The following is a 13,370-nucleotide window of genomic DNA, read 5'->3' as shown; positions in this document are numbered from 1 at the left end:
TCTTAACAACCTGTCAGTAAACTTCCCAAGGGACGTTTAGGAAGAGGAAAGGCGTTGACCCTGGTACTCCAGCCAATTTCAAAATTCACTGTTTATATTCTACCTTCACTAATTTCCCCTGAAGTTACTGGATATTCTCTCCTCTTTCCTTTTCCAACTCTTGTGTAATGTTGCTATCTGTAAGTAAGCAGCTGTGCCATCTGAAAACTGGATGACAATATCTCTGAATGTGACAGCACCTCAATATCTGCAGTGTACGGGAAACATTCTGGGAGACAAGCTCTGCAAAATAAAAACAAGCTGTATACTAAATAAACACTAGCCATTATTTTACTGCAAAGTGCTTAGACAGCATGCAACAAAAAAAGGTTTCCTGTAGTACTGGCAGCAACTTAAGATACTTGGCAGACAGAGCTTGACACTCCACTAGGAAATTACTCAATGGGATATCATTACTGAATATATAACTCAAAAACTACTGACTGTGACAGCCTGTGACTCAGAAAAAAAACACCTTTCCTGTTAGTCTCCTAAAGAGTTAAATCATGGCATTTACTGTAGGGTCCTGCTGTTGTGAAAATATTCAAGCACCTTATCAAGATATAACATATCTGCAATAAAAACACCCCAAACTTTAGCAAAATGTGGTATAGCATTTTGTCAGCAATTTCCTTGGAAAGACCAGAATACAGCGCATTAAGAAACCCTTAAAATATAATTGGTATGGTTAAAATAATATCAGGAAAAGGAATTGCAGCACTGCACTTCCACATGCTATAGAATGTAGTAGCTCTTTTAAAAGTGATATCCTGCAGACATTTGTTTCATGATTCCTCATTTTTTAATGCCACTGAAATAAAGTTATAGAAGAGCCCCAAAAAAGACATTTACCCATTATTAACTCTTACCTCTTTTCTGTAATATTTCTTGCAGATCTGGCTTGCTTGCTGTGTCTGTTACAACCTCTCCATCATTTTCCTTATCTGCATTGTCTTCTGGTTTGGTAGATCCAACAGACAGAGTTTGGAGATTGGTCCCCAAATCCTGAACTTCTGATTTCAGGAAAGCAGCTGGTCCATCAATGCCTGCAGGACCAAATGAAACAAAAATTCCAAAGTCTATTTTTTTTATGGCCAAAGATGCACCCCAGGATGGTGGCTCTTTTCATCTTCCCTTCCTCTAGCATCTCTTTAAAGTATTAAATATACTTGTTCATTTTTTTTCAGAAACAGGAGTCAGGCCTGACTCTGGTACAGACTGCCTATTACTTTAAACATATCAGTTTCTCCCTATTTAAATATAGTGATTTTATTTACCTTTTTACAAAGGCTTAAGCAATTAAAACAAGTTGTACTTGTCATGCACATTGACAGTTTTCAATTTATTTACAGATATCTCCCTTATTTTCTTTTCCTTCACGTTGTTTGTTTGCTCTTATGCCAGTGAGTACTCTACAGTGAACACCACAAATCAATTTGATAAAAGTATCTACAGCCACAGACATAAAAAAACCCCTGTATCTTTTTGTTAAATAAAATTTTCATGTTTAAATCATACAACACAGCTGTGCACCACACTTGGTGGCAGCATCTTGATGTCAGGGTCTGGCATAACACTGAATATATAGCACATAATACCTAAGTGTAGCTCCAGCTTTGGAATTCTTGTTTTCCCACTGTCTTCTTAAAACTCTTCTGCTTTATCTAGGCATTGTATTTCTGACATGCTTACTGCTGTTACCACATCTTACCAGGACTTGCTTGCACTGAGGAAGCCTCAGAACTATGAAAGGTAGTGAATGAGCAGTTAAGTTTTCATTTGAGTCTTACTGAATACTTCTACCTTAAAAGTTATACCTATCTTATCTCTCATTCTCTTCTTGACTTGAAAGTGCCTTTTAACAGAAGCTTTCTTACACCTGATTTTACTGATTTTAGGCATATAAATGCTAGCCCAAATACCACCACTTTCCGTCCCATCCTATGATCCTGAAAGGCATCTGGAGAACAAGAAAAATATTCAAAGAATATTTTGAACAAGAACAAGAAAAATATACAAGAGAGACGGGATAACATAGATCCAACTGTGATCTTCAAACCAGGTAATACCCCTTGTTTGGAGGTTTAAAATTCTACTGTGCATATTAATTTGCTATCAATACAAGGCATGTATTACAACATCCTGCAACAGCAAACACCTCAAAGCCTTAGAATGTTTCCCATAACTTTCTTGATAGGCTGATGGGATCCTGACTCTCATAAACAACTTCCTGACACTTCCACTAGAATGTAAGGATCTCATTGCTGCTCTTTTCATCTCCTTGTGACTACTGCATTTCTTTTCACTCCTAAAATAATGGTCACTATTTTACTGCAATGTTTCGAGGCCACCGAGTTATTGCCTTTGGCCCTGATAGCACTTTGTACTTGTGACTCTGGGGACCACTATAACCTGTCATGTTTCAGTTGTCCCAGTGAAGCCCAACCAGAGGTAAAAACTATTAAGAGTCTAACACAGTGTTCACAACACTTTTTGTTTGCCTTCTCCACTTTATCATTCAGTCATATGCAACCTTGAGGTGAAGAATCCATGACACCATAAGGAAACACTGTACAAGCAGTCACTACTGAATTATTTTCTTCAAGGTGAGGTTTTTGCTTGCTTTCACAGTTTAGAATTGCTTAACCATATTGTACTACAATTCAACTTTTGTATATAGAAAAGTATGTAATCAATCTTATCACTTGACCCCTACCACAGGAATGTAACCACCCATCTGTGACATAATGCATGCACTGGGATTTTGGAGAAGCCTGCTGCAATCAGGTTGATTATTTACCATGTAAAACAACATCACTGTGGACAGGGGTAGGAGTTTCTACTAAAGGAGTCTGCTCCTCGCACCCTTTGGGCTTTGACCTGCGTGGCTTGGCCTCAGGATTTGGCTGCACCATCAACGGATCGAGACGTTTCTTCCTCTGCTTCTTCTCTAGAAGGGCTCTCTGTGGAATAAAGAAAAGCAGGAAACAGAGATGAGTAACCACATCTAGAGAGGCAGAATCCATGCCTCAGCCACTTGGCAAGGACATGTCCCAGATCAGAATGTCAGATAAACCTGAAGTATTCTTGTGAGCTCTTACAAAAATCTAACACACAGATATCACCATGGTTTTGGAGTGAGATACTGACTTTGACTCTCCACAAGACGTTGACATGGACACCTCCTTATTTTCTGACCTGTCTTGAGACTACCAGTTAAATCCTTTCACTCAGTCTCAATTGCAGCAATCCTTAACAAAAATAGACAAATCCTTAACAAAAATTTCAGCAGTCATCCATAATCCAGCATGAAACAGTCAGGACTTGCAAAGGAAAAGGTTTTTATCTCAAAAGATATCACCTTATAGGGAAAACTTAAAGCAAATAGTTCCCAGAAACCAGTGCTGAGAGATAAGACTTAAAGTGGGGAGACAAGTAACAGTAATTAAAATAGGAATGACCCACTAAAAATAAATTTTATCTACCTTGCAAAATTTTTCCATATAATTCAGGACTGAAAGGAAAGACTAGTAAGTCCAAATGCTAAAAATGAAAACATTATTTCTCCAAGATACATATATATTTGAAACTTAAGATTTCCTATTCAACAAGAACAGAAACAACTTCTAAACTTAAATCAAGGCAAAAAGGGACATGGTGCCATTTTAGACAGACCTGCTTAGTCCTTAAATCAAAGGTGATGCATGAAGAAGGAAAAATCATATTCTAATATCCTGCACCATTATGCAAACAACTTGCAAGGTCCTTACAGTAGATGCAGTTTATCCGTAGCTATCTCTTAGGTACCTGAACAACCCTGAAAATTGTTTTTGATGACAGAAACCATTTCTCCATCAAATTATGTTTAGTTTTGATGCAGTACCAGATAAACAATTAATCAGTACCAACAATACAATCCATTTGAGACACAGACATTTTTGGAGTCCTTTTCTCTCCCGTTATTCTTTTTCTCTTGTTGGTTTTTCCCTCTACTATTAGTCTTTTTATCTCAAGTGAGTTTTGTTCCTCAGGCAACCTCTCCCTGAGGAATTCCAATATAACTCAGCCCTTGATTCTTTATTTTGTCTGGTTTTTTCACTTATCTAAAAGAAAAAAACCCAAAACCCAAAAACCCAACCACCCACAACCAAACATACAAAACCTCAAATACAACAAACAAACAAAAAAACAAAAACAAATACCTTGAAACAAAATTACTTTTTTTAATTTAAACTCAGAATTACCCTGAAGACTGGACTGCAGTACAGGTAGTGTTTGCTACTGCAGAATTATTTGCAAAGATTATCCTGCAGAGCAAAAACTACACAGAATTCCAAAGAAATTATAACATTTGTCTAGAATAAGAAAAGAAAAATAAGCAGTAAAGTAAAATTCTTAGAAATTGTTAAATACAGATGTGTTTTCTAGGAAGGTAGTCAGACCTTTCAGAAGAATTTACACTGGTTTGTGTTGCTTGTTCCTTTTTTAAATTAAAGCTGATGAAAGGTAAAAAAAGTCATAATAGTTTATAATTCTCTAAAGGAAAAACAACAATCAAAACATTATACTCAGAATAAGGATTTGAGAAAAATTGTTGTCAAGGCTTCTCTACCTGACAAACAGGCAAGGAAAAAAAAACCAAAACCCCTAAAAACCAACAAAACACAAAACAGTCACAACCTCAAGCCAGTAAGAAAATAAGAAAATACACAGCCACTGTTAGAATGTAAAATTGAATTTGGGATCAACACCGGATATAGTAGTTTCAAGAGTTATTTAGTGGATTATTCTATTAGATACGCTTTTTTTAAAACATTTCACTGCTCACCAGTCTAGATTTTAATTATTATTCTTATACACTGTGTTACATCAAAGGGTTTCTTGAACTCACCAATCCAATAGGATCAGCTCACATTAAAACAGTTTACTGCTGGTATATGTGACTGATCTTCCTTTCTTGCAAGAACTACAGGACAACCAAAGTGACAAAACTTGATAGTAACTTAATTTTTTTAAAGGCTTCTCTTTACCCCTTTGCATACTGAGATGGAAAAAATATGGGCAAGTCCACTGTCAGGACAGCAAACAGCAGTTCATTTTCTCTCCATACGGTGGCAGAGCAGCCTGCCCCTCAGTAAGATGTATTCCTGGCTGTATTCCACTCGGGAAGTAGAAAAAGGAAATGGGTATTTTGTTTCGTTTTGTCTACTAATTAGCCTTTTCCTCCAGCTCTGTGTTACAGTAAAAATCCATTTACTATCACTACATAAAATGTAGATAGTGCATGAACAGGACAGCAGAACACAAAACCCATCAAATAAATAACAAACACTAATTATCATTATTTGTTTTTGATTTTGTGTGCTCCATGCATTACATACTTGCAGAAACACCTTAGAAAACCATAACATCAGAGTGTAGGATGACTAGAGGATCACAAACCACCAGCTCCTGTTCAAATGAGCTTCCAAGAAGTCACATGAGAATATCTAGTGTGCTATTAAGACAACTAGTTTAGTATTCTCTTTCTCCAGCTGTGATGGCAGGAAACTGATATACAGGAAAGTCCCAACCACTCCAGCCTTGAAGGTGCAATCCTGTGCTTCTTAGTAGTTGGTAGAATCCTAACCCTGGCAGGCCATGCAGGATGGATCCTGGCTAGGGAACATCCTGTCCTCTTCCAGCTTCCCCTTAGCTCATGCTGTGGCAGCAGTGACACTGGCAGTGATGGTGGCACCAGTGAAACTCCATGTCAAGAGCAGTGCACCACACCAGGCGCACTCAGAAACACGGCAGGCTTCGCACTCCCTCTGCACAGGGAGGGAGATGGCAGCATTGCACTCGGAGCTGAGGCGCCTGAGGAAACTCAAATCTTCTGCTAATGAGGAAATAAGCACTGCCTGAGCAACCACACACTCTTGCCTCAAGGAAAAGGCAGTAGTCCAGGAGAAAAAGGCATCCTGGCAGGCAGAGCTGGCCCACAGATGGAACTTGATGTCATGCACTATTATAAATAATATTTTACTGCAATTACAGGGTTTCCAAACCAATCATAAAGATGGATGGACAGGCATGTCTCTGCTATGGCTTATTCCAGATTCTCTTTATGACCAGAGATTCTATATATGATCCTGCTGGGGTAAAACATTTTGCATTTTTTAAATTTCAATTCCTATAATTGTTTATGACAAATTAAGCAAGGCATCAGCTACAACTGGCAATGAGTCCATCATATTTGGTAGTGATCTCCTATTGACTTCTGTTTCTTCAGAAGGCACAGTACTATTCATGTAAAAGTAAACTTTAAAATTAATATCCAAAATCTAATTCTAAACTCCTAAATTAGAGATTGTCAGCACTTCTCAAAAAATCTCATTTGCAAAGGGCAAGGAGTTAAAATATATTTAGTGACATTAAAATATATTTAGTGACATTTTCTAGATGTTTCTTTTGCAGATGATTGCAATCTCAACCAAATCCAAGAAAGATGGAAACAAATTTGTGAAAGGAAACAAACTATTTAAACTGACTTCTTCATGGTGCAAATGACAGCTGCTCTGAGGGAATTCCACCCAGCCCAGCTGGCTTTTTTTGAGGAATAGCCATGCATCCCCATGGCAAGGCCTGACACTAAGCAAATCACAGTACCCAGCACTAGGAGACAGTGATTATTACCAGCTTATGACCCAAGACCAGTACTAAACCAGACCCTGAGGTTCATCACCAAGCAGTCAGACCACCCTTAGTTTTGGAATTTCTTACCAAATGGCATTTGACACTAAATGCTCTTTTATAATTTATTTTAATTAATTCTATTTTTAAATAAATGTTTGTTTTTAAACAAGTGTCATTTGATAGTCTACAGATAAAGAACTACTGTAGCTTCCACAAATATGACCAAAGATAAATTTTACCTCTTGACTCTGAAGTGTTTTAGATAAATGCCTATATAGACCCAATAATGTTGATAATAAATTCAGTGCCTGAAGTCAAAGCCCAGCAAACTCAGACTACAAATAATGACCAGGTTCTGGTAAAGAGGATTATTACCCACTGCAACAGTTCCCTGAAGACTGTTGTGTCTGGACTTAAAGATGCTAGCTGAGAAAATGCCTTCCTAAAAACCATACTTTAATTTAAACAAGATGAGTTTAATGCAAGATAGTGATCTGTGGTCTGTGAAATGGCCAGCTAGAGAATCATGACTCTCACATTGCCTAATCTATTTACAAGCATTTGAAATTTCACACACAAAGAGTATTAAGGATGGATACTTCATTGCTTTGAAGAATATGGTACTTCAGAACCTGAAACCAATATCCTGATAATTGACCCATGCTTGGCTGTAAATATTTTCATTGTAGGAAACAAAATAAAGGTCAAAAGAGGGTGGAAATCCTTTTCAACAGCAGTGTTAAAGAGATTGTTCTATAGGTCAGTAAAACCATTCCTTTGATGCCTAAAATGGATAATTCCCTGCAGTCTTCCCATCTTTTGATTTATTCCTGCTCTCTAGTCACTCAATCCCAATTAAATAAGAGAACACATGAAAAATAAATTAATCAAACACACCAAAACTACAAGCCATGGCAAGGTCGACTTGAACTAACACAAACCATTAAAATCTTTGAAGTTCATTAGACCAACCATTTTTAGCACTTCACCCCCATTTCTCAAGTCTTTAGAGGGCTGTTTGATTTTCTGTATTTATCTTTACCAGCTTCAGCACTATCATTTACCTGATTCTGCAGTTTCAGCTGTCGTAGTTTCATGCTTTCATCCTCAAAGATGCTGGAAAAGCAAAATAAACAAATCAATTAATTATTGCTATTAAACAGTTCACATTACAAGAACATAGGATGTTTTCAGACAACAACTTCATCATCAAGACTTCAAACTGACTGTTAGACATTACTTCCATCTCACATGAAGACCAAGTCACAAGGTATTAAAAATAAAACAAATTCTGCCATAAATAAGACTGAACTCTGTTTTAGTCCCCTTACTAACCTTTCTGGAAAGACTTTGAAAGCACCAAAGGCTTCATTACTGGTAGATGGATTACAAACCTCTGTTGAGGTGGGGCTGGGAGACAGTTTACACCTGAAGGCTTAACTCAGTTCAGATCAATTCAGTAAAGTCCCTGCTCCTACACTGGATACCCAATTCCAAATGAATTCAGTTTTGTCTTGGAGTCAAGCCTACATCATTTTCTCTTCCTGCCAGATGTTCAGTTAACTACAGTTAATACCTGAGAGAATCTGTGTTTGCAACATCTGACATTAACTCCTAAAGGTAAAAAAATAATTATTTCCCTATTTCAGTATTTTAGAGATAACTCTGATTTTTTGTTCCGAGTTGTGTTCCATATAGACTTCCTATTTCCTTTTGTACGATAGTGAATTATTCCATAAAATGCAATTTAAAGCAGTTAACCGCACAAAGGGGAAATGTTAATTGACGATTAAGCACATACTCTGCTGACCACAGTTGTGCTCTTTCCTTCAAAACAGTTTTGACAAAGACCTCTCTGGAAGTAAGAAAGCATCAGGAAGAAGGTACTTAATGTAGGAAGCAGACAAACATTATATATTTTATTATTAGCATGCCGAGAAGCATGGCAAGCCACAATTTCAATTTAAACAGGAAATTCTCTGTCTCGTCTAGGTATCCATAAATGTCCAGTGATGTAAAGTCACAAGCTGGCAGTCAGTGCTGAATATAACCCTAACAACAAGGAAAACCAGAGATACACAGAGAGAGCAGATCTGGGGTTTCTGCAAAACATATGCCATGGAAATTGGATTACAGCACACAGAGCTAAGGAGAGAAGAAAAGCCTGAGTCCCCTTAACCCCTAACAAACCACATTTGACTCAACTTCAGGCAAGCAGATGACAAATCAAAGGTCCTTAAAGACAAACTACCCCAGGAAACACAGACCCTGCTCTGGAAGATTGAAATATGCAGAAAAAGACTTCTGTACACACACATCATATATAACAACTTGTATACTCTAAAGTTTATACTGAGTTTCCAACCAGAAGTATTTTAAAGCAAGTTAAGACTGCCATTGCTTTTTTATTCCACAGTTTTCCTTATTTCTATACTTTTTTTCCCCTATGAATTTGAAGTATCACACAACAGGTCTAATTCCTTGAAAACATTTTGTTTCTAAAAACTGATGTTACACCTCACATAGACCTGTAATACACAGGGTCTTGGATTCTAAGGGAACGGAGGGCCTGGAAAAATTAGTGTCCTTCTTGAATTGATGGAGAGCTGTGTATCCCCAAAGCAACACTTACAGTAATACAGTCATCTTCACTTGAAAATAGCCACAACTTAAGAAAGAAACAAGCAGAAGCACATCTACTCGGTGCAGCACAATATACAACAGTTGTCACACGAACTTCAGCATGAAAGGTGACATGCTTATTATTTATAGCATAGATGATGGAACAGGCCATTTTTGGCAAAGTCTGAAAACCAACTGAAAGTTCTTCTTAAAATATTCATGACAAAAAAAGCCAAAAACAAAAGGGAGAGGGAAGAGTCCTTTTCTTCTCATACACCTCCTGATTTCAGAACTTGATGACATTTGCTAACTGCAGTTGAGAGTTTGTTATAAAGCAAACTACTACCTGTGATCAAGAGCAGACTTACAGACACCTTCTGATGGACACAGAGGTGTCCTGGGTAGGTACAAGCTGCTATCTGTGGTTTTGTTTCTTTTCCTAGCAGAAAATGTATCCCCAAGCAATTTGAGTCTCTTCTTTAAAAAATCAGAAGAAATAAACACTACCACTTTAAGAAATAAGTTTACAAGGTTTCCTTTCTACCTGGAAAATGACAAAGTTCTGAAATAGCAGGACTCACGTGCCCTGTGAAATCTTCAGTGTAAATTATTTACTTTGTATGTTAAATTATTTTCTACCTAGACTGAAATGAAGTTATATTATATAACAGGAGGACAACACAGACTACACAGTGCCTCAACTCTGGCTACTTAACTGATGCTTGAACATAAAGATTCTAACAGGTCACAGAGCTTGATAAAGGAAAAAAAATAGCAAAGTGTTTTCTTACAATTTACTTTAAAACACAGACCAAGATTGCTGAGTTGCAGGCAAAACAAAATGAAAGCAACCAGCAATGCTTGCCATTTTTAAGTGCAAAGTTTCACACAAGCAGTAAAATAAAGTCATGAGCAATGTAGCACTATAAATACTAGCTTAAAAACATCCCTTTCACGCTATTTTTTATACTGCTCCTGCAACTTTTCTTCTAGAACTCATCATTATGAAAACATAATAACCAGTCAAAATAGAAATTCCCACACTTTAAACCTTTTTCTACCCCCCCTCCCCCAGCGGAGTTGGTGTTATTACAAACTTTAACGGGAAAACGCTGTGCCAGAGTCACTCCCACAGCTCACCACTAAGGAATGTAAGTGGTGTGTTAATCCAGCTGCAGGCTTCAAGCAGGAATCCTCCTTCAGCTGGACTCACAACACAGATCAGTGCTCTGTCAGACATACCCACACCCAAGTACTGAGCCCTTTGCTTTTCTGTTTGAAGGGTTTATGTGCCAGAAGAAAAATTAAATATCCATCAGGTAAAGGAAAAATAAGAAGCATTTCCATAGCTACAACACCACAGTTAGAAACAGGGGAAAAATCCTGACCACCAAACCAGTTGCCCATTTACCCTTGATAAATAAGAACTGAAAATTTTCAAGTGGTCTGTATCAATGTCCTGTCCCCAGCCACTGCAGCAGAGCAGCCTACATGAGATCCTGCCACAGACACCACTGCTACATTTACCAGGATCCTCCTGCAATCCTACTGAAGCTGCATGACAGGTAACAGACACGTGCCACAGAGAAAGGAAAGATTACACAGAACAGAACATACAAGGAAACATTAATGATAGTGCAGGATACAGAATAAAAATGAGAATGGGAAACAACTTAAATAATATTTAATAAAACATGGAAGAAGATGGCAAGATGCAAAGGGGTTCAGAGATTTGACACAGATTAACAGGGAGCAAAAAGTTTTATTTTAATTGGTAGCATCTCAAATTCCTACTGAAATCAAAATCAGCCTGGTTTTCATTTCATAATCAGAAATTAAAGTGTTGCAATAGGAATATGCAACAAATTTATTATAAATCAATTTGGTCTTTCCTAACCATTTCCAGAATAGCAAACAACCACAATGAAGACAAACAAATTATTTAACCGATATTCATGTATACAACTGAAGCTTCCTTTTTGTGTGATTTATTTTCCTTTCTGTAAAAAAGGAACACTACATCTATTGACAGTTCTTTCAGAATGGACATATTTTTCAATAACACTGAAATTCTGGCATTACAAACTGTGGATAAGCAGAAGTAACACTCTTGTTTTCACTGTAGCTTGTCTGTGTTCCTGAGTATGCTGTACTTGGGAAAAAAAATCCCACAACCAAAACAGTTATGTTCTAAGCACTTGGCAATAATTACCATTGAATCAGCCAAACACAAACATACAGTATAATCCAACTCTGAGAACAATGAAAAATCCTGGTATCAAAGCAGAATGAAGAAAACAAAAGCAATCCACCAGCCTGAAAATGTTCTTCCATTCTGTCCAGGGTCCACATGAGAGAAAGGACTGAAGAATTGAAGACAGTTCAGCAGAAAGCTGAACAAATTGACCAAGGACTGGAAAGTGCACCTCTTAGTAAGATTTCAATGCATCCTACAGTTTATTCAAGAGAAATTCAATACACTCCACTGTATTCCATGGATTTGAGGGTACACGACATTGATGACAGAGAAGACAATAAAATCCAGACATAAATAACTGAAGCTAAATGAATTCAGGTTGCAAATAAGTTTTTTATTTAACACAGCGACTAATTAACCATTAGGATAACTCATGGAGCTGTGGATTTTCAACAGAAAAACAACAGGTTTTTATCAAGCTTGAATATTGTTATGTTAGAAGTTGCTGTTGTAGACTAAGGTTATGGTTTACCTCCTATTTCAGGTGTGGTTATCCCAGATGGGAGAGCCAAGCATTCTTCTTTCAGGTTATTTCAATTTTATATACTGACTGTTGGAAGTTAAAAGGAGGCAAAAAAAAAAAAAAGGTTGTCTTTATCATGGATCATGGACTAGTTTTGAAAGGAATGACTGGCTGCAGTTGTGAATGAGAGGCAATAAGCAGAGAAAAGCAACAGGAAAGAGCACCCTGTAGAGACAAAATGTTCTACATGACTGAGAACTTACTGGAAAGATTTGAAATATGTTAAACAAAGGAAAATACCATTATAGCTTTCCCTGCATTCAACTAAATGTACATTTCTCATATTCCACTAAAGAAATACTGTACTCAGTTTCTCCTTCTAAACAAATAATGCAGCAAAGACTTGCAGATTTAAGGGCTTCCCAGTGAGGTAAATCTATCCTGCAGTTCAAGTAGTTAAAGGTTTAGTTAAGAATAAAGTAACGTTGGCTGCCTCTTTTAGGAGGAAGGTCAGACTAGCTGAGAGAAGCAAACCCCACTCCAAGCTTAAATGAAAATCTGACCCAAGAGAAGGAAACACAGCTTGTTTTGTCCTAAGTATCCTTACAGCACATATCAGCACTGTACCTGCACTCAATCCTTGGTGAGAAAAACTGAGGAATTATTACCTATTTGTGCACAGCTCTAGGGAAAGTATTAAAGTTTCAGATAGTCCATAGTTTGGCAGAGAGATTAAGGCAAAGTGTCCAGCAGAAACTTCCAGATCATTTTGGAGTGAGCTGGATCTTGAGTTTACTGGGCCTTGTTGCAAACAAGCTTGACATTTTTGTATCAGTCTGACATAGAAATCCTTTCAATAAACACAATCTTTAGATACCAGTGGGAATAAAAACCTATACATTAATAATCAAGATCCTTACATTTTCAGTTGTTTCCATTACTCCTTTTAAAGGAGCTCCAAGGCACAATAACACCATTTCAATCCACAAATCTTCCCACTTTCCCAATATCTTGTGTTCCATTTCTCACTCTACACAGGACTGCTTCCATCAAGAGTCTTACAAAGTTCATGTAATTTCTCTTTCCTTTGCAGGACAGTTTATTAACATGGTAGCAGCTGTTATGTCTCTGAGCAATACTCCCAGAGCTTAAAAATAAGGGGATGAGAAGAATGTGGCTTGTGGCCCACATCTTCAACCACTGGATTTTATTTTTAGCTGTAGAAGTGCAAGTAAAAGCAACTTCAATTAAGAAATGTTGAGTCAGCTGATGTGAAAGTATTTTGACTCTTAACCCTCCAATAAACTTTCCTGG

The 13,370-nt window shown here is 37.3% G+C and overlaps 1 protein-coding gene across 1 annotated transcript in view; it reads right to left on the bottom strand.

Annotated features, from left to right (window-relative positions):
• TULP3 (TUB like protein 3) overlaps nucleotides 1-13,370 on the bottom strand; it is a 32,134-nt gene that overhangs the window by 11,129 nt on the left and 7,635 nt on the right. Inside the window, exons 2-4 of the mRNA XM_058045745.1 lie at nucleotides 7,779-7,830; nucleotides 2,840-3,002; nucleotides 909-1,085 (exon numbers count right to left, since the gene is read on the bottom strand). Coding sequence (XP_057901728.1) covers nucleotides 909-1,085; nucleotides 2,840-3,002; nucleotides 7,779-7,830 — 392 coding nt within the window. The remainder of the gene's footprint in view (nucleotides 1-908; nucleotides 1,086-2,839; nucleotides 3,003-7,778; nucleotides 7,831-13,370) is intronic.

Source organism: Melospiza georgiana, chromosome 2, assembly GCF_028018845.1.
Source record: "Melospiza georgiana isolate bMelGeo1 chromosome 2, bMelGeo1.pri, whole genome shotgun sequence".
Lineage (NCBI taxonomy): Eukaryota > Metazoa > Chordata > Aves > Passeriformes > Passerellidae > Melospiza > Melospiza georgiana.
This window is presented reverse-complemented; position numbering and strand designations above follow the sequence as displayed.